Source organism: Oryzias latipes, chromosome 23 (assembly GCF_002234675.1).
Source record: "Oryzias latipes chromosome 23, ASM223467v1".
NCBI lineage: Eukaryota > Metazoa > Chordata > Actinopteri > Beloniformes > Adrianichthyidae > Oryzias > Oryzias latipes.
Genome location: NC_019881.2, coordinates 19,300,351 through 19,318,299, shown reverse-complemented (window position 1 = coordinate 19,318,299; position 17,949 = coordinate 19,300,351). Strand labels below are relative to the sequence as shown.

The 17,949-nt window shown below is 41.0% G+C and overlaps 1 protein-coding gene across 7 annotated transcripts in view; it reads right to left on the bottom strand.

The window, feature by feature from the left end:
• Positions 1-9,286: 9,286 nt before the first annotated feature.
• ppp1r12a (protein phosphatase 1 regulatory subunit 12A) overlaps positions 9,287-17,949 on the bottom strand; it is a 55,994-nt gene continuing 47,331 nt past the window's right edge. For 3 of the 7 annotated variants that reach the window (XM_023952130.1, XM_023952135.1, XM_023952134.1), the window contains 9 exons: positions 17,752-17,873; positions 17,611-17,676; positions 16,478-16,494; positions 16,269-16,386; positions 15,652-15,756; positions 15,529-15,576; positions 14,002-14,052; positions 12,735-12,746; positions 9,287-10,725 (listed from right to left, as the gene is read on the bottom strand). In XM_023952130.1, coding sequence (XP_023807898.1) covers positions 10,639-10,725; positions 12,735-12,746; positions 14,002-14,052; positions 15,529-15,576; positions 15,652-15,756; positions 16,269-16,386; positions 16,478-16,494; positions 17,611-17,676; positions 17,752-17,873 — 626 coding nt within the window. In that variant the 3' untranslated portion in view covers positions 9,287-10,638. Of the gene's footprint in view, positions 10,726-12,734; positions 12,747-14,001; positions 14,053-15,343; positions 15,378-15,528; positions 15,577-15,651; positions 15,757-16,268; positions 16,387-16,477; positions 16,495-17,610; positions 17,677-17,751; positions 17,874-17,949 lie in introns of all 7 variants that reach the window. The other 4 variants (XM_023952131.1, XM_023952136.1, XM_023952133.1 and 1 more) reach the window with 3 other exon arrangements.

The window sequence follows — 17,949 nt, the reverse complement described above, 5'->3', positions numbered from 1 at the left end:
AAACCACATGGCTCCTCTTCTCTTCAGCAGGAGGAAATGCTCTCCGTGACTTTTAACGCTAACAGATATGTTGATGGATTTCACTGAGGGGCAGTTTTTCCTGCTGTGTTGCAGTGACTCTGACCCTCACAGCTGCTGGATCTTGTGGTGCAGAAAAGCTGTCATCAAATAAGCTTCTGAAAAACTACAACTTTCTCTTTGTTCAGTTGATTATAACTCTTTTCCATTTGTCTTTTTTAAAGACCTGCTTTAATAAAAATAGTGTTGTTTTTTTAACATGTTCTTGTGGTATTTTTCATGCACAGAAAAAACGGAATCTTTTCAATGGTTTATCTAAGGTACTAGAATTTATTTTTTTAAATAAGAGTTCTTGGTAAGATGTTTGTTTTTTACACCATTAGAAGATTTGTTGCTTTATTTAAGGAGCATTTTAAAATTTTAAGAATTATTGACTTATTTCAGGGTTTTTTTCTGTGAAAATGAGTATTGGAACGAGAATCGATCGGTAAATTGAAAGCTTTGCTTCCTGGCTCAGCTCTCTCTCTCATCATCACAATAGAATGGTAAAGCGACCGCATAACAGTGGACGCTGCACCAATCCGCCTGTCGATTGCACGCTCTGTTCCTCCCTCACTCGTGAACAAGACCCTGAGATACTTCAACTACTCAACCTGGGGCAGGACAACTCCACCCACCCGGAGGGGACAAACTTAAACTTGGCCATCCCGGCCACGCCCACAATTGCCTCATTGGCGGTCTTGGCTCAATGAAGCCAACAAGACAACATCATCTGCAAAGAGAGGACATCCTGTGGTCCCCAAATCAGACCCCCTCCAGTCCCTGACTGCACATAGAAATTCAGTTCCTATGGATTCTGAACAGAACCGGAGTCCAGTGAGCACCAAGAAAGCTTTTATGTTTTTTGTGTGCAAAATGCTGCATTTCTTCTGATGTCTTTTAAATGCCTGCAGCCAATTGTTTGCAAATATTTTCAGAAGATTTGAGGTTAAAGCATGGGTTCTTTCTCTGGGGGGGGGGGGAGAAGTGTTCATTTTGAGTCAAACGGTTTCATTTTGTTGATTTTAGAGTCAGCATTTGAAATCCCTCGTGGGATCTCTCCCATAATGAGCCCGTCTTAAGCAGAGCTATAATTAATACAGCATTGTGAGCGGGGTGCTCAGGCACATCTTCCTTTCACTAAGTGTAAATTGCATTTCAGGGATTTTCAGTCCCCGTTTATTCCGCTGTTTCCCAACAGTACAAATCTTGAAGCCGCTATAGGGGTTTTAGTTTCACAAATCTAATTTCATGCTACGACAATAACCTTATAACTTAGTGATGCTGAAGGGTATGAACCTTATTTTGCTAGATTTGCGCAGAGAGATGACTCCCAAGGGTGCCATGACTTTCAAGGAAGCTTATCGCGGATGTTATCTGAGGAGAAGCTGTGTATTTGTTCATGTTTTTGGGCCTAAAATGTAAAAAAAATGTTCGATATAACTTGACAGCTAGCCCTCTGCTTCCTACCTTTGGGTGAAAGGCCAGTCGCTATCAGTGCAACCCTGTTCCAGATAATGAGAAAACTTTGAGCTAAACATTATCTAAAAATAAAACCCAATCTATGGGCTCAGGTCATCCGGCTGCATTTTTAGCATAGTTCTGCCTGCTGTTGAGGTGAACGAAGGACAAGGGAGCAGAGGGGCTGTTCCTGGGAATTTCCTGTGAGCACGCACAAACGCCACAAGCTGCTTTTAACTGAAGATCACTTTTACATTCCTAGAATATTTTCCAAGTCCTCATTTATTTGTTTTCAGTGACCCACAACGTCTCCTCTTGAAAGGCAAAACTACCACCACCTTCATTATGTTTGAGCTAAATGTTTTGTGGTAACTTTTACCAAATTCCAACACTGTTTAAGTTTGTCATACTCCTGTAAGTGTGAATTTGCTAATTCCCCCCAAGGAGGCCACAGGGGGCAGTAGAGCAACACACAGCAGGGCTGGTTGTCTTAGCACGCACCCGGGGAAATGTCTAAATGTCTCTTCTGTGCTGCTTCAAGGGCCTATATCATGCTTTTCTTAAGCCTTTCAGAGTAAACTATATCTATATTAGAGAAGAACTGGAGAAAGCATGGAAAGTGAAGGTGACAGTGGTGCCTGTGGTAATTGGAGCACTCGGGGCAGTAACCCCCAAGCTGGAGGAGTGGCTACAACAGATACCTGGAAAGACCTCAGACCTCTGAGTCCAGAAAAGTACAGTACTAGGAACAACTATGCTGCAGGACCCTCAATGGGCATTTTTTTGAATATATATAAATATATAAGAAAAAGTGTCCGGGATAAGCTCCGGCAGTTTACCCCGAAAGGGATAAAATGGCAGAAGATGAATGAATGAATGAATGAATGAATCCATCTATCTATCCATCTATCCATCCATCCATCCATCCATATATATATAATATAATATATTACCTTTGGCACACTTCAGTCCACACGATCTTTTCAAAACAAAATATAAGCTATTTTCTCAGCTCGTTTTCGTAACCTGAAATTCTCTTCAGGAAGACTTTTCCTGGAAGGGGCTGTTCCTCACTTTGAAAAATCACAATATGAGGACCTGCTCGTATTTATGGATTGGGAGGACCTGGTACTCAGAGCGCAGGACCCAAATACCACTTTGGGGTTGTTTTTTGTGAGGAATAACCATGATAATACACGTAAAAGTTCAAAAAAGTTGATTTTGCATTGATATAGGCCCTTTTAACCTTCTTGCAATGCAGCTTTAGCTCCAGTTTTACATTTAGAGAATTCATTCCAGGGGATTCTGACGCGAAGAAAAGCAGCTTTTTGCTGATAAGCGACGTTTTACAGTAACAAAGCATTAAAAAAAATATCAGCTGATTCTGTATCAGAGATTTCTAAAGATTGGGTTTTTGTAGTGTAGGTGTTGCCAGGCTTTTCGTCTGCTCCTGATTCAACGATTTGAATAAAGAAATACTCAAAAATGCTATTTTAGGCTTATATTCATTTTTACATGTACTCCATCACCAGAAAAATGACGAGAATGTGTTTAAAGTACCAAAAAAAACCACATTTTCATCAGAGCGGGTCTTTAAATGGACCAAATAAAAAAACTGACACTTCTTCTGGTCATTTTTTATAGATTCTTTACTGTATCTCTGAAGACACAGAAAACAGTTTAAGTGAAGAAAAAAACAAAGTTTCTTGTGTTGTATCGATGCCGTGCAGTGTGTAAATCCACTTGAAGGGTTTACAAAGGTGGAATAGAATCATCTGAAGCAGCAAAGGAACTTGTGTTTGGCGCCAAATCCCTCTCCTGCCTGTCTGTGTTTCAAAGAAAAGACACGAGTTCCTTTCCCCAAACAAAAAGCCAATTTCAAATCTGCCGCTGAGACGTTTTGACTTCCAGTCAAGTTAACCAAAGCGGCTCATTCTGGAGGTAAAAAACAGCTTTAAAACAAAGAAGGACAAAACGCAGTTTATTATTGTGAGTTTGGAAACCCATGACTAAAGTAAAGAGCGAATGAAGCGCTCGCCAGCCTGTAAAGTGAGCACCACAAATTTATATTAAACATAGCACCTCATAATGGCTGCTCTTGCACTCACAGATTTTCATTTATCTGGCAGTAATGTTTCAGTCAGAAGCTATTAGGAGGGTAATTCTGCAGCGAGGAGCTGCATCGCGCTCGCAGCCCCATGAAGCCATTTATGCCGTACGCAAGAAAGGGAAAAAAAAAACTTCCAGATGTCGGGTTTGTGTGCAGATGTTCAAGGGAAGATTGGGGAAAATCTCTCAGTTCAGAAAAGATTTGACTAAAATAAAATCTTTATCATTTGATCTGTGAAGATTTGACAAATTAATTTACTTTTTTCGCTAAACCAGCAAACAAATTCAAGAGCTACATTTTAGGAGGAAACACACGAGTTTAACTATTCTATGGAGGATTATTTCTGCCACAAAACCTAAGTTCCAAATGAAAATATTAAATGTTTGCTTGTCAAATTTTTTTAGCTTTTAAAAACTTTTTTTTGCGTTTGCAAAACAAATGTTTTCCCATGCGTTGCGTGTCATCTAGCTTTTTTCCTGTCTTTGATTTTGCTCACATAAATTTCAGTTTAGCGTAACGAAGCTGCCATCAAACAGCTGCTGATTGGTCCAGATTCTAACCAATCAAATCGCCGTATTTATCCAACATGGTGTCTGCTACCGAGGCTCAGAAGCTGAACCAGCTCTTTTTACCCTCGATTTTGTCCCTTTAGCTGAAGAAAATGTCTTTTTTTTTATCATTGTAACAATGCATACTTTCTTTATTTTTATTTTTTTTGTTTTAGCATTGATACATTTTTATAAAGTCAGATTTGTGAATTTATGGCCGAGGATCTCCTGAAACTGTAAAATAAACTGTAAAGTTCATCTGCTGACATTACACTATCAACAGGCCTGTGTGTGATCTGTGAATCATCTGGAGCAAAATGTTGGTAAAAAAGTTGGATTTTCTTTAAGATCTGTTTCAAGAAAAGAAAAGAGAGATTTAAAGCATATATTATATGTTTTTTAGTAAGATTATTGAAAAAAAACTTTTGATTTTTACACAGATTACATGGAAAAAAACAACCTAATGTAGTATTTATAATGATAACCACTCTGCAGATTTGAGAAAATGATTCGATCACATCGTTTTTTTCAAAACTCCTGTTTAGTTTTTCTGTGTTCAAGGTGCCTTACAGTCTAATAAAAGACAATGAGAGTTACAAATTGACCTTTCATGTAAAAGACTGGAGTTTCTTTTTCTAATCAGCTCCCCTGACAGTGCAGGATATTTAGTTTCCTGCCGATGAAGGTTGTTACAGCAAAGCCGGCGTGTGAGGAACGCCATAATATCCTGTTTTCCACATAAATCCCCATCAATGCCAGCCTGCGTGGAATCCCATTCTTCTCAAAGAGCGTTTATCTTCGTTTCTTTGACAGACTGGAGCCGTCACTCCAACCGTTTGTCTCACTCGTCATCAGAGAGAAAACACGCCGCTGTCAGTCTTCGGTAAAGACGGCGTTTGTTCATCCCGTGTGTCTAGGTCGACTGTTGAAGATGGGGGGGGGGGGGGGGGGGGGGGGGGTTTGGGTCGATTCATTTTGCAGTCAGAGAGGAGATGAAAATAGAAAAAGCAGAGAGGATGATCTCCGAGGTCTAACTCCATTTTTATGACTGATTTCCCTCCAAAAACATCAGTGCTGCTGTCAGGCGCCCATGGTGTTCACATTGGATGAGCAGGGAGGGGCTTCTTCTTCTTTTTCAACTGTTTACTAGCGCATGTCCGCCACCTACAGTTGGTGTGAAATGTCGAAGCGGTGCATATTTGGTGAATTTTGCTCCACGCTGTTTCTTTCACAGCTCTATTCCGATGTGTGAAAGACTTGATGGTAACGCATCTTTTTCCAGTTCAGTACTTACAGGATATTTAAGTGGTACTTTTTTGTCATGGTGCCTCTGTCAGTTCTCCTCCCCCTCCCAGCTCTGCTCTGCTCCTGACTCACCAGCTGTGACTACTCATCTCATCAACCACCTGCTCTACTTAAGGAGACCTAGCTCCAGCATTCATCACCAGTTCATTAACCCTGATGGTGCCTAGTCTTCCTTAGACTCACATCTGGCCCCCTTGCCTTGTACTCCAGCCTCGCTTCTCGCCAAGCCCCCACGTTACGTCACGAACTTCAAACCTCACCTGGACCTCCGGCCTCGCCTCGGAACAAAGTCTCGTCAGAACCGACGGCCAGGCCAACCTCCCAGACCTCATCAGATCAGAACAATAGATCTTATTTACTCACCTAACCACTTACCTGTCTCCTCCTTCCGGGTTGCAGCATCTGGGTCTGCCACGTTATCGGATCATGACACTTTTGTTATACCTAGTGGGTATTTTTATGGTACTTGCTGTGTATTTATTTGGTACTAGTTCCACAGTTAAGTAAAAAATAACTTAGGTCGGGTTGTTAGTAACCCAGCCTTAGAAGTTAAAAAGGGACTCACTTTTTTTAGAGGGACTGTAATTTAGGAACAAAAACAACCATAAATTGGGTTAAAATGAAATAAAAATGTAACCCAAACATTTACCCCAACATGAATAACTCAGAACAAATGACCCAAGAGTGTGTGCTAATGTGGCTCTCGTGGTATTTATACAAAAAAACACAATAACACAACACATAAATACCCAGTAGGTACTATGTAAAAACCTAGTGTACAGCATAAATACCAAGTAGGTACCACACAAGTATGAAACAAATATCGTACCACATAAATACACAGCATGTATGCTGTAAGTCCAACAAAAGTACCATATAAGTACCACTCAAATACCCTGTAAGTACTGTACTCCACACCAACAGGAACGGCCTTGACTCAAACGTCTTAGTCACCTTGTAAAGCACCATTAATTGAAGTCATTTGTTGCTATAATTATTTTCTACAGGTTATTTCCTGTCAAAGTCCTTGCTTAGTTGGACGTAGACGTTTTTGTCTCCACTGCTGGTGGCAGAAACTGCTGCTTATCCTCAAAGCTTTATCTGCAGAGTAGAGCTATAGATCTCTGACCCTCGCAGGCCACCGTCAGCGTGCAGACACGGACACATGCAGGTACAGGAGTTTGGTCACCGCAACCCCGGCTCGCCATGGGCTAGCTAGCTTGCATGTTGTCTTGCACTTTGTTTGTTGTGGACATGCGGTCACGCGTGGTGACACAGCCGAACAGTGAGGCGGTCATGTTATATTTACAGCACAGAGATGAGATGGACGACGAGGGCTGCATCAGCAGTCAAAACCACTTCCTGCACTGAAAATGATGGGAACTTCACCTGACAAACTGCAAGGATGTGCACCACCTAGTGGCGAGACAGTGAAACTGCAGCTCCTGAAGCTGTGTGATGATGGCGGGACGTTTAGCCCCTCCCTCAGTGGAATTTCACAGGCCAGGATTTGCAATTGAAAAAGAATTTAGCCCGGCAATATGCTATGAAATGGAATTAAAGATAACTGCAGAAACAATATACCACCCAGTAGATGTTATTGAAGGGTGTGTGGAAGATTATTATGATCTTTGTTCTCATTCTTTTATCTGAATTTGCTTGTTTTTAAGTCTGCAATCTGAAAAAGAATTGAAACTAAGCACAGAAATCCTTTCAATTATTATGTTTTTCTTCATATTTACATTTTTTCACCTTTATTTTGTTTGAAATACTTCCAAACTAAGTAAAGAGATTTAGATTCATGGAACTAGTAACACCTACTCTGACAAAAATAATTATAACTAAGAATACCTTTAAGACACTGTTTGGATACCTAGATTTGTGTTCAGATAGGAGAGTGTTTGGATTAGGAGTTTTAAATCCAATATTTACTCAAAAAGTCGGGTTTTGAACATCAGGACGTTGCAAATTGGTTCTGAGGTTCTTGAGAAAAGATGCTAAACCCTACAATGCTGTAAGTTGCTTAAAGTTTGGTTTTAGCTTTATTGATCGAGTCTAAAAGCTAATTTATCACGTAAAAGCAAAAATCGTATAGTTTTTAATTAAGGAAGTGGGACTGAAATGCACAAAAACAACAGTATTACAGCTTTTGCATTAAAAACGATTGCTGTGAAAGTAACAAGTCCTTCAAGGGAACCTAGAGGAACACCTTTGGTAACGTAAGCTAACTCCACTTCGCGCGCAGTGTTTTAATCTCCCACCTCCGGCTTTATTAAAAGACGCAGTTTTGTGGTGTTGTTCGGTGGAGTACGAGGGCCACCAAAAAATAAATTAAAAAGTAATAGTAAGGAAAGAAGGTGGAAGTGAACATGCAGTTCGTGCATCAGCAGAGCACAACTACTAAACTCAGTTTGGTCAAACTGTTGGATTTGAAGCAGTAAACTGAAGGTTTATTGATAAAGTTATAAATGTTTGACGGTTTATTCATGTTTTTTTCATTGATTGGTGGCTTGCAGGATCTCTGCAGACCGTTGAAGCAATCGGTATCCAACCCTTTCTTCAGTGTCTGTGTGATGCTTCTGTCTGACGAGTTGTTTTTTTTTTTTACCATTTTCTATGTTCAATGTTCTTAATAAAAATTGGATTTTGGGAAAACCGTTTGTTCCAGATCCAGTCCGGATAGAGCTCTGAACCTTGCAGTTGGTCTGTATTCAGACTGCCATCAAGCAGCCTTTCCTGATTTGAACCAAAACAAGTAAACAAAGCCATGTGAATAAAAAATCTCTTCACTCATTGGTCAGGAATTACGAGGGCGGAGCAAAGCAACTAAAGACAGAAATTATACAGTTTATCCAGACTTTTATGTTATTTATCTATTTTAGACTTTGTTCTCATTAAATTATGACTTTAAAGCTGTGATTTAAAATAAAAATGATTTTAAAGTGGACCTAATACTCCATCAACATATACCAACTATTTCTAACCGAGGCGGTTTTCCTAAAGCTTTATTTTATTTTTTCCTAGAGCGTTAGTAATGTTCACTAGAACTTCGTTTGTTTCTTTAATACTTTGCTGTAAACAGTGACGTTCCACAGGTTTAACATAGCAGTGCGGCTGTGACGTCAGCTGCTCGTTTGGGTTCATGTAAAGAGGAGAGATGGATGACAGGAGAAAATAGCTGATGTGCACCATCTAGCGGTGAGATGACGGAACTGCAGCTTAAAAGAAATTCCACCATGGAAAAAAGAATCTTTTGAAGAGTTCATCAAGAATTTTTTTTACAAAAATGTTAATTAAAATGTCAGAAATTTTGCAAAAGTAGCTTAAACGAAATTTGTTTAAAAATACTAATTTCAAAAAAATATAAAATAAATTTATTAATAGTTATTATAACTAAAACATGTAACTTTTGCTTATAAAGGTTTTTCCTACAATTATTTTGTCTTTTACACTGAGCAGTAACTTCTGTTAAATATTTCCTTTTTTTAAACCTCAATTCCAATAAAAATATGGAAGATTTGTGTCAAAAACCAAAGTTGGGTGTTAATTCATAAAAGACGTGTTTTAGAAATTGAAATCTTAATTTTTGTCACATATTTGGCAGATAAGCAATCTAGAAATAAAAGTTTTTGTGTTTTAACAAACCAAAAAATTTATTCCTCGATGACCTTTTTCAAAATGGTTGCCGTGGCGACCTTTAAAATATTTCAGCTTCGTCAACATATTTAGTTCTTTTGTGAACTTTTTACTTTTATTTTGACTGAACTTTAAGAACAAAAAATGTGTGAAAATGAAGACGCACAGGAAAGTTACAATGTACAAGTTTATTTTTGAATGAACTCTTCAGTGGTTGTAGTCACAGCACAGCTTGCATGTATTAAGCCACACACCTATTTTACAAGATGAGGGGGAGAAAAATAAAATAAAATAAAGAAAAGAAAAGAAAACAAAAAAAAAAACAATGGATGGCTGTTGGTCCATCAGCAGAGACTTCTTTTACTAAAACATCCTTAAAAAAGGCCACTGAAATGCGTCAAGATGCATGAATGGGGGCGCTGCTCCCCCAGCGACGGTGCAGTTTAGCCGTCCCGAATTGATTTCTCCGTTTAGGTGATGACACTTTGGCTAGAACACTACAGCTTTTAAAAGTTTGGGAACAAAAAGCGGCAGCACCGAATGGTGAGATGTGGTGAAGCCACAAAACGTGTTTTTTTGTTTTTAAACACTTAATCGGGGGGAAAAAAAAAAGACCTCGACACAGAGGAGAGGCCCGATAATCCAACCTCCTCCCATGTCTTCAGGCTATAAAAGAAAAATATTTTAAAACACACTTTTTTTTTCTTTTCTTTTTTTAATTTGTTCCTTTGAAATTTGTTTTTGCTAGTAACAGACGGGAACCATCAACGCATGCCATGTGCGGGTCTCAAACAAATACATACAGGTATATACAGCATCACTCAGTACCTGCTAAAACAAAGTGAGTATAAACCGACTACAAATGTAAAAAGAAACAAAAAAGGGAGGGAGATTGAGCGATGGCAGCGGTGGATGTGAAAAATCCTACTCATGATGGACTCTTTAAAGCATTAAAAAAAAAAAAATGCATATTGCACATACGGTGAAAGCTTAAATTCCACTAGGACCGCCTCCTTCCGCTAAAGCCAGACTCCCGTTTGCGGGAAAAGAACCAGGGGGCGGGGCTGCGTGCGAGTGTGGCGGAGCGGAAAAAAACAAAAACAACAACGGGATAAATAGGGGGGGGGGGCAGCACAGCAGAGAGAGAGGAAACAGGAAGTGTGGCACAAATAAAACCAGGAGGGGGGACGCGATAATATTTGTTCTTCGGGTGATAGCCGACGGGATGCAAGTGACTTTTTTTTTCCTCTATGTACAACTAAGGCTTACTGGTTAAATAGTTCGGCTTCCCCGCCCCCCCAGGCTCTCACATGCTGACCGAGGACTTTGTATTTATTTCTTTGCTCTGTAAACTGTGGTTTGATGGAGACAGCAGGATGGACAACGGAGGAGCACAGATGGGGACAAGTGTCATCTCTGATGTCTGCTGCAATTCTATCTAAGTGTGCAATTCCATTAGTCGATGCCGGAGGGGGGGCAGGCTAGCAGGAGCGGGTGGCTGGGTGGGTGGGGCGTTCGGATCTACTTGGAAAGCTTGCTAATGACTCGAATGAGCGCTCCGTTCTCGTCCTTTAGTCTCTGGTTGTCCGCTTTCAAGTCTGGGAGCATCTGAAAGGGAGAAATGAAAAAAAAAAAACAAATAAATAAAAAAGGGGGGAGGAGACGAGGGAAGGAGGAGACAAAAAAAAAAAAAAGAAAGAAATCAGGCTTAGACCAGTTTCCACAAACCAGTCAGGCCCGTTTCGCCAGAACGCCACCGCAGCCTGTTGACTGGGAGGACACTCCCCTCTCATACAAAACATGAAAACATTTTGGGTTTGAGAGGAGAACGTGAAGGCGGGCCGAGGTTCTGACCAAGCCATGCAGCGCAGGAGCCCAGTTCACACAGCAGAGAGGAAAAACACCAGATTTTTGCAGGACATCAAGAGTTTGTCCGGTTAGCATGCTAACCAGTGTGTTAAGAAAAAATACCACACACAAAGTAAAGGTGCCCCTGTGAGTCCCCAGGCCGATGGCTGACTGAGCTTTTATTTTGGTGAATTTTGCTAAATTTACTGGACACGTTGAGGTGAAAACAGGAACTGCTTCCTGTTTGTCAGTGCAGATCCTTGACTGTATACGAAAACTGGACTCAGTGGATCAAGAAGCCAAAGACGATAACCGAAAAAACAAACAAGCTAATGTTCACTCATTCCATTTGTTGGAATAACCATGTTCTAGATAAAGAAAATGGTCTTTTTGGTGTTTTTAACATGTTCTTGTATCAGTTCTGACATATGGAGAGAAAGTAAAGCATTTCTGAGATGGTAGGAAATACTTTGGGTGGGGCACAAGCTCCCCGCTCTGCTCCATCCTGATGCATCCACTTGTACACGACCAGATCCATGAACGTCTTCGTTTTCCTCGTCCGAGCTGGATTCTGGATCCAATTCTTATTTTTGTTGCACCAGTAAGGAGGGGCTATAAGCTAGCAGGAGAGCGTGTAAACAGAGAGCTCTCGGCAAGGGGGAGGGGAAGGGGAGGTGGGGTTGCTCCAACTGTTCCACCCAGAACTCCGGAGGAACAAAATTCGAGAAAACAGGTTTTTTTGGTGGATTTGGGTTAAAAAGCGTGTAGACCGCATTCAGGTGGTAGGGGTTGTGAACTTCTGATTGCCAAGAGTGGTTGCCATAGAAACAATGACTCAAATCGCACCCATTGTGGCTTAATGACGTCCTCTGGTGTTGATACGAGACCGAGTCGACTCTTCATTTCGCTTCATTGGAGCGTCATATTCACTCAGTCCAGTTATCACATACAGTTGATGATATTTGCATGGCCTTTATGTGGCCAGAAGGGGGCACTATAGTTGATTTTAAGGTGGTATTGGGTTTAAACTGCATAAGTTCTGCAGTTTAAACGACAGACTTTCAAGTTTGCACCAATTCAAATAAACCTTTATTGATCGCAGGTGCATGTCGGTCAGGCGTGGGGATACAACCTGACCGTGCATGCAGTCGTCGTCAACATTCGATGTCCGACTTTTATTTTTAAAACAGGAAAGTAAGAGGAGGAGGAGTTGGAATGGGGGAAGGAGGGGGGTAATTTATTTAAAACCAAAAGAAAGCGAAGTCGGTTCATTCATGCACGAACAAGCCAAACTCCGCCGGCGTGCTTACTCCCCGATGGAAGCACCAAACGGGGCACTACCAAAACGGTAGCAGCTCTGCGGCAGCTTAATGCTGTCTGACTCCGCCCCCCCCCCCCCCTCCTCCCACACTGACAAGGTGTGGAGGACACCTGACAGTGATGTTCGCACCAAAACAAAATCATCCTCCTCAATCGGGAAAAATAAAGGCGAGGGGGAAAGGGGCGGGGTCACAACAACCACATCATGTTTGGGGGCGGGAGGTCACCTGCCTGTCTATGGGTGCAGAGCAGAGCGCAGATGGACAGAAAGAGAGAAAAGAGGAGTGGAGGGGGGGTTGTGGTGGTGGTGGTGGGTGTGGCTTTTAGAGGTCGGCGCTGGGCAGCTGGCTGCAGGCCGACTGAGACAGCTTCGCCACCACGCGGGCCAGGGCCCGGTTCTCGGCCTGCAGCCGCTCCTTGACCTGCCGCAGGGCCTGAACCTGCTTTACCTGGGGGAGGTTCTGCAGGGGGGGGCAAGAAGCAGAACATGGGAAACAGAGATAAAACAAAAAAAGGGGAAACATGGCGGTGGAGAAAGAGAATTAATAAAGGAAAAGGAGGAAGGAAACAGAAGAGAAGGGGCCGAGAAGGAGGAGGAAGAGGGGGAAACAGAAGAGGAAGACTGTTAGAAAATGGGATAGATTTTAAGAAAAAGATGAAATGATTCTTGTTTTAGGCGGAGCGGGACAGCGACCCGTAGGTTCTGCAGCCTGAAAGGTCCGTCATCAGACGAGCAGGGATGCTCCTCTCCTCTGAAATCCCTTTTCAGATTCTGAACGGGAGCTCAAGCGCTCTTTCCAGGTTTCGCCCTGCTTTATTACTGATATGTTAGAAGCCTTTATCCTTTCAGAGTAAAACGCAAGCAAGACAAAAGCTTTAGATTCTTACCAAAACAAAATAACGAGCTTTCAGTGGCCCTGAAGCTTTTTTATCATTTCATTTGCCTTTTTAATTGTTGTGTAATAAACTTTATTAAAATTCTTTGCATAGGCGCCACCTCAGAAAAATGGATTTTTTGCTGCATCTTTTATTCAAAACCATCTCAGTTTCACTTTCGATTAAAGCTCCTCAGAACAGCAGCTAATCGTTTTTCCCACGGCTTGAAAGTGCACTTAACTCCAGCTGCAGCAGATCTATCAATCACTTTTTCAAAAATGATTTTTATCTTCTTATTTCGCTTTTGACACATTTAAATTAATAAAATTGACAAATGAAGAATTACCAATTAGTTTATTAAACTTCTGAACCAGGAAAGACAGATTTCTTCCTGCAATCTTGATCTACGATGACTTATTTTGAAATGATGAATCTTTGATCATCTTTATGTTTCGTTGATCGAAAGCAGAATGTTCTGTTTGTATCTCTGGTTTATATTTTCAGCTCAAATTCTGAACTGAACTTGTGATTTTGAATCTATTTTTTTTTGTTGTGGATCTAAACGAGTGTGTCTGAATATTAAAACAAATGTTTTCAGGCTTTTTCTTTGTCACTAATCCTAGATTAAACTGCTGTATTGAGGTTGCTGTTGCTTTAGCTGACCACTAGATGTCACTGTTTGTTCACCTGACGCTTCAATACTTTAAATCTTTATTTGTATCGTTTCTGTAAACAATAACCTCAGCTGCAAATGACATTTATCATCATCATATCTGGAAAAACAAACTATATTTAGATGATAAAACATCGATAAATGAAACATAACTGTGTGTACAGTACCTTAAGCTCCTCCTCCATCTCAGAAATCTTCCTTTCTAGAGCTCGTCTTTCCTGTGGGGAAGAGAACATATGCATGACCTCTGACCTCCACCATCAGAATGTCAGAAAATGCAGCGGAAGGTCGTGGGGGGTGACAGCACACACTCAACACACGCATGTTTTGTGAGGCGTCTACAAGCAGCAGCCAGACCGAACACGCCGTTTATGGGCGTCCAAATGGAGGTTTGGGTCGAGATGACAGGACGTCGGCGTGTGGGGGTCGTGCCGACGGTCTAACTGAACTAAGGCGCACATTTCTGAGTTGAGAAAGCGGATGATGTATGAATAAAAAGGTCACAATCTGACACGCCTTGGCTATGGGGTCAAATCAGGATCGGCTTAAAGTGAATGAAAAACCAGAATTTAGAAGAAAAAATAAATAAATCACTTGAAAACAATTTTGAACTCGCATCGCACAGCAAAAATGGGGATCAATATTGGAACTATCCAGCTGTACATGTAAGCGGCTGCAGTGAACGCATCAGAATGGAGTGGAGCAGGGAGCTGGTAGTACTTTCTACGTCACAAATACCAACTTTTTTAAACGATTTGAATAAAAAAAAAACTTAGAAATTCAATTTTGAGCCTAATTTTCTTAAAATGTGTCCATAATATAGGAGATATATATTATATATTTATTAATTTTGTTATATATTATATGATATACATGTCCTCCATCGTCAGAAAACTGTCTTTAAAAATATACGTATTTTAAATTTGAAAAAATACTGAAAAGGTAAATAAAAAAAAAAATTAAAAGGAGACTTTTCCTTTTTTGACTTTGGTTTATGTTTATGAAAGGTCTGAATTGAAGCAAAGCAACAAATGAAAAAAGCAAAAATTCAAAATACAACCAGCAGCTGTTCTACATACGCATGTATTTTTTACAGTTTCTGGTTTATTTTAAGTTTTTAGCATTTCATTAAATTTGAAATATATTCTTTTTTAAATTTACAATATTTCCCCACGAAATGTCTTTTTAAGCTCCACCAATCTTGTTTTTCATTCATTTTACGTTGAACCTGTTCGGCGCCACGCTTGGCGTCACACGGCTGAAGACCGCCGAACCGGTGGGAAACGACACAAAAACACAGGTGCAGCTTTCAGCAGCAGCAGCAGCAGCAGCAGCGCCGCTCCATCCCAAACACACACAAACGCTGCTGATCAGGTTCAAAACCCGGTGAGAGAGAAAAAAAGGCAGTGATCAGGGTGGAGGACGGGAGGGGAGGGGGGCGGGTCCCCGTTCACAGTGACAGCCGGCAGCAGAAAGGAGGCCGATACAAAAAACAGGGGAGGATCATACCACCACTGGGATGATAACGGGGCCTGCTTGTTACCTTCAGACATAAAGCCATCAGCAGGAGCGTTACTGTGACGCTTCACACAAATCAAACCAGCATCACCACTTTTCATTTCTAAACCGAGAGGCTGCACCCAAATGTTGAAGAAAATTAAAAAAAATAGACGCGGGACAGGCTCCGCCTTTACCCTTTTCTCCATCTCCAGCTGGGATCGGTCGGCGTAGCGCTCCTGCCTCTGTGGAGACACCAGCGAGAAGCGTCAGAAGCGGACCGACTTATGCTTTCATTCAGATTCCAGGGCTCGGCGTACCTGTGTGGCTTTCTCGAGTTGTAGCTTCAAGTCTTTCAGCTCCAGGTCTGTGTCGCGTAGCTGAGCTTTCAGCTTCTCGTTCTCGGCTAAGATCTGCTCGTAGAGCTGAAACGGACAGATCCGTCACAGGAGGAACAGGCCTGACTAAACGCTCCGACATGAAAGCGGAAATATGGCATAAATGATGAGGAAATCGAGCGTTTTCTGATTGATAAATGCACATCAATCAACGGCTGATAGCTTTACGCCAACAATACAATATTTCTTTCAGTGTAGTAAAAATAAACGTTAAGGATGTAATTATTGCTGTTCAATTGCAGAATAATTTTGGATTTTAAGTATATAGAACTACACAAACTGAATGGACTACAGTAAAGTAGATACATTTTCAAAGTAAAGGTTCTCATTTTCAAAATAAAACTGCCAATTGGGTTTTTTTTGGTAAAAAGAAACGAAACTGAAGTTCAACTTCCTGAAAAAAGTTCTGAAAAACTTATTTTTTGATGATAATTGATCATTTAAATAAAAAATATAATGAATACGAATAAAAAAAAATGTCTGCTAGCATGGCAGAGTAGACCGGGTCGGCAAAATGCATAGAAAAAGCTTCCGTTTACCTTCTTGTAGTCGGTGCTGTCGTCTCTGTCCAGTCGGCTGGAGTACGGCCTTCGACTTTCTCCATAGCTGCGGCTCAGAAGAGTGTCGTTGCGATCTAAAGATGAAGTGCTCTCATTCCTGCGTCGGTGAAGAAAGAGTTTGGATTTTAGGGACGCGAGCGTCAGGCAACGGCTGAAAGGGAGGCGGCGTGGGGGGGGGGGACTCTTACCTGGACAGTCTGTCGCTCTGTAAGAAAGCAGGAAACAAAACCCACAAAGTTAGTGACCGATGACAAGTACTACACAACATTAACCCACTAGCATTTACAAAGCAGAAAATGACCATTTTCAGTGCTAGAATATGTTGAATATTTTGCTCACTCATCCTCCTCTAGTAAACATTTATAAAAAAAGATGAAAAATAAGTACAATAATTCTCCAAATTGTCAGATTTTTTATTAATAATAATGTAACTGAGCATAAAGATTGACTTTGGTGCATAAAGAAACAAATATCTATATTTAAAGAATTGCTTTTTAAGATATGGGATTGTGGTTTCATTTATATTACTTACAAATGTGAGAAAATACAATTATTCATGAGCTAACAAATGTTATCGAACATTGAAAGTAGTTCAATAATGTCAAATATATTTATAATATTCTTTAATTAAACTGTTTTTGGCGCCTAAAGCTCCATTATAACAGGAAACATTTGATTTCTTAGTTAAAATCTTGATTTAAATGTTTAATAAAATCCTTTAAAGTCCCTTTATGCGCCTCTTTTGGCCTCATTCAGAAGCTTTTTTCATCATTTCATGTTTAACATTTTTGTTTCTCTTTGTGTCAAACATCAATTAGAAAAACATTTCATTTTCCAAACTTTTTTTCTGAGAATTCAAGGCGTGTGTAAAGAAGAAGCCTGGACAGGAAGTGACCACAGGGGACTTCCTGTGCTGTTCTTGTGTTGTTTTGTTATGCAGAAATGAGTCTGAATTTCCTCTTTAGTGCTTTTGTAGCTGCGGCACACTTCAAACTGACTGTAAGCGGCAGATTTAAGCGGATGTAGATCATCTCTCTGTTTCACTGTTCTGTCTGAACAGGAAATCTATTTTCACATCAATGCCTCTTTGGAGACGTTCAGATTGACATTTTCTTTTCATCCTCTTCTATTGTTGAAATGTCACCTTGATAAAAACTCACACATTTCTGCACCTTTCCTAAAACTTAGACTTCCTTTGCTTTGCGTTTTTGGAAAGGTTCAAGGTCGCTGCGGCAACAATTACCGGAAAACGGCTAAAAAGAGGCAACAGTAAAACTTCAGCGTTGGACAAAAGTGTCAAAATGAGAGGAGTTGTCTTCACCTGCAGCTCTCCCTTCAAGCTGCTCTCCTCCAAGTCCGACTGCTGGTCCGGGTCGTTCTCATCGCCCTGGAAAATACGGAAAACCCGGTTAGTCGACGCTTGGCGGCGTGCAGGAGGTCAACGTGAGGGATCGGTTTTTACGTCTTGAGTCCAGAAGGACACTCCGGTGGAGCGCCGTTTCTCACGGGGCCGCCTGCGATCCCGTATGGAGCGAGGTTGAGACTTGTCCTCGCCGTCCTTCTCGTCCTCCTTTTTGTCCATTTCTGTCCGAAGAGAAGAAAAACGATCTCTGTACGTATTTTATAAACCAAACGTGTAAAGATTATACCGGCCGGAACG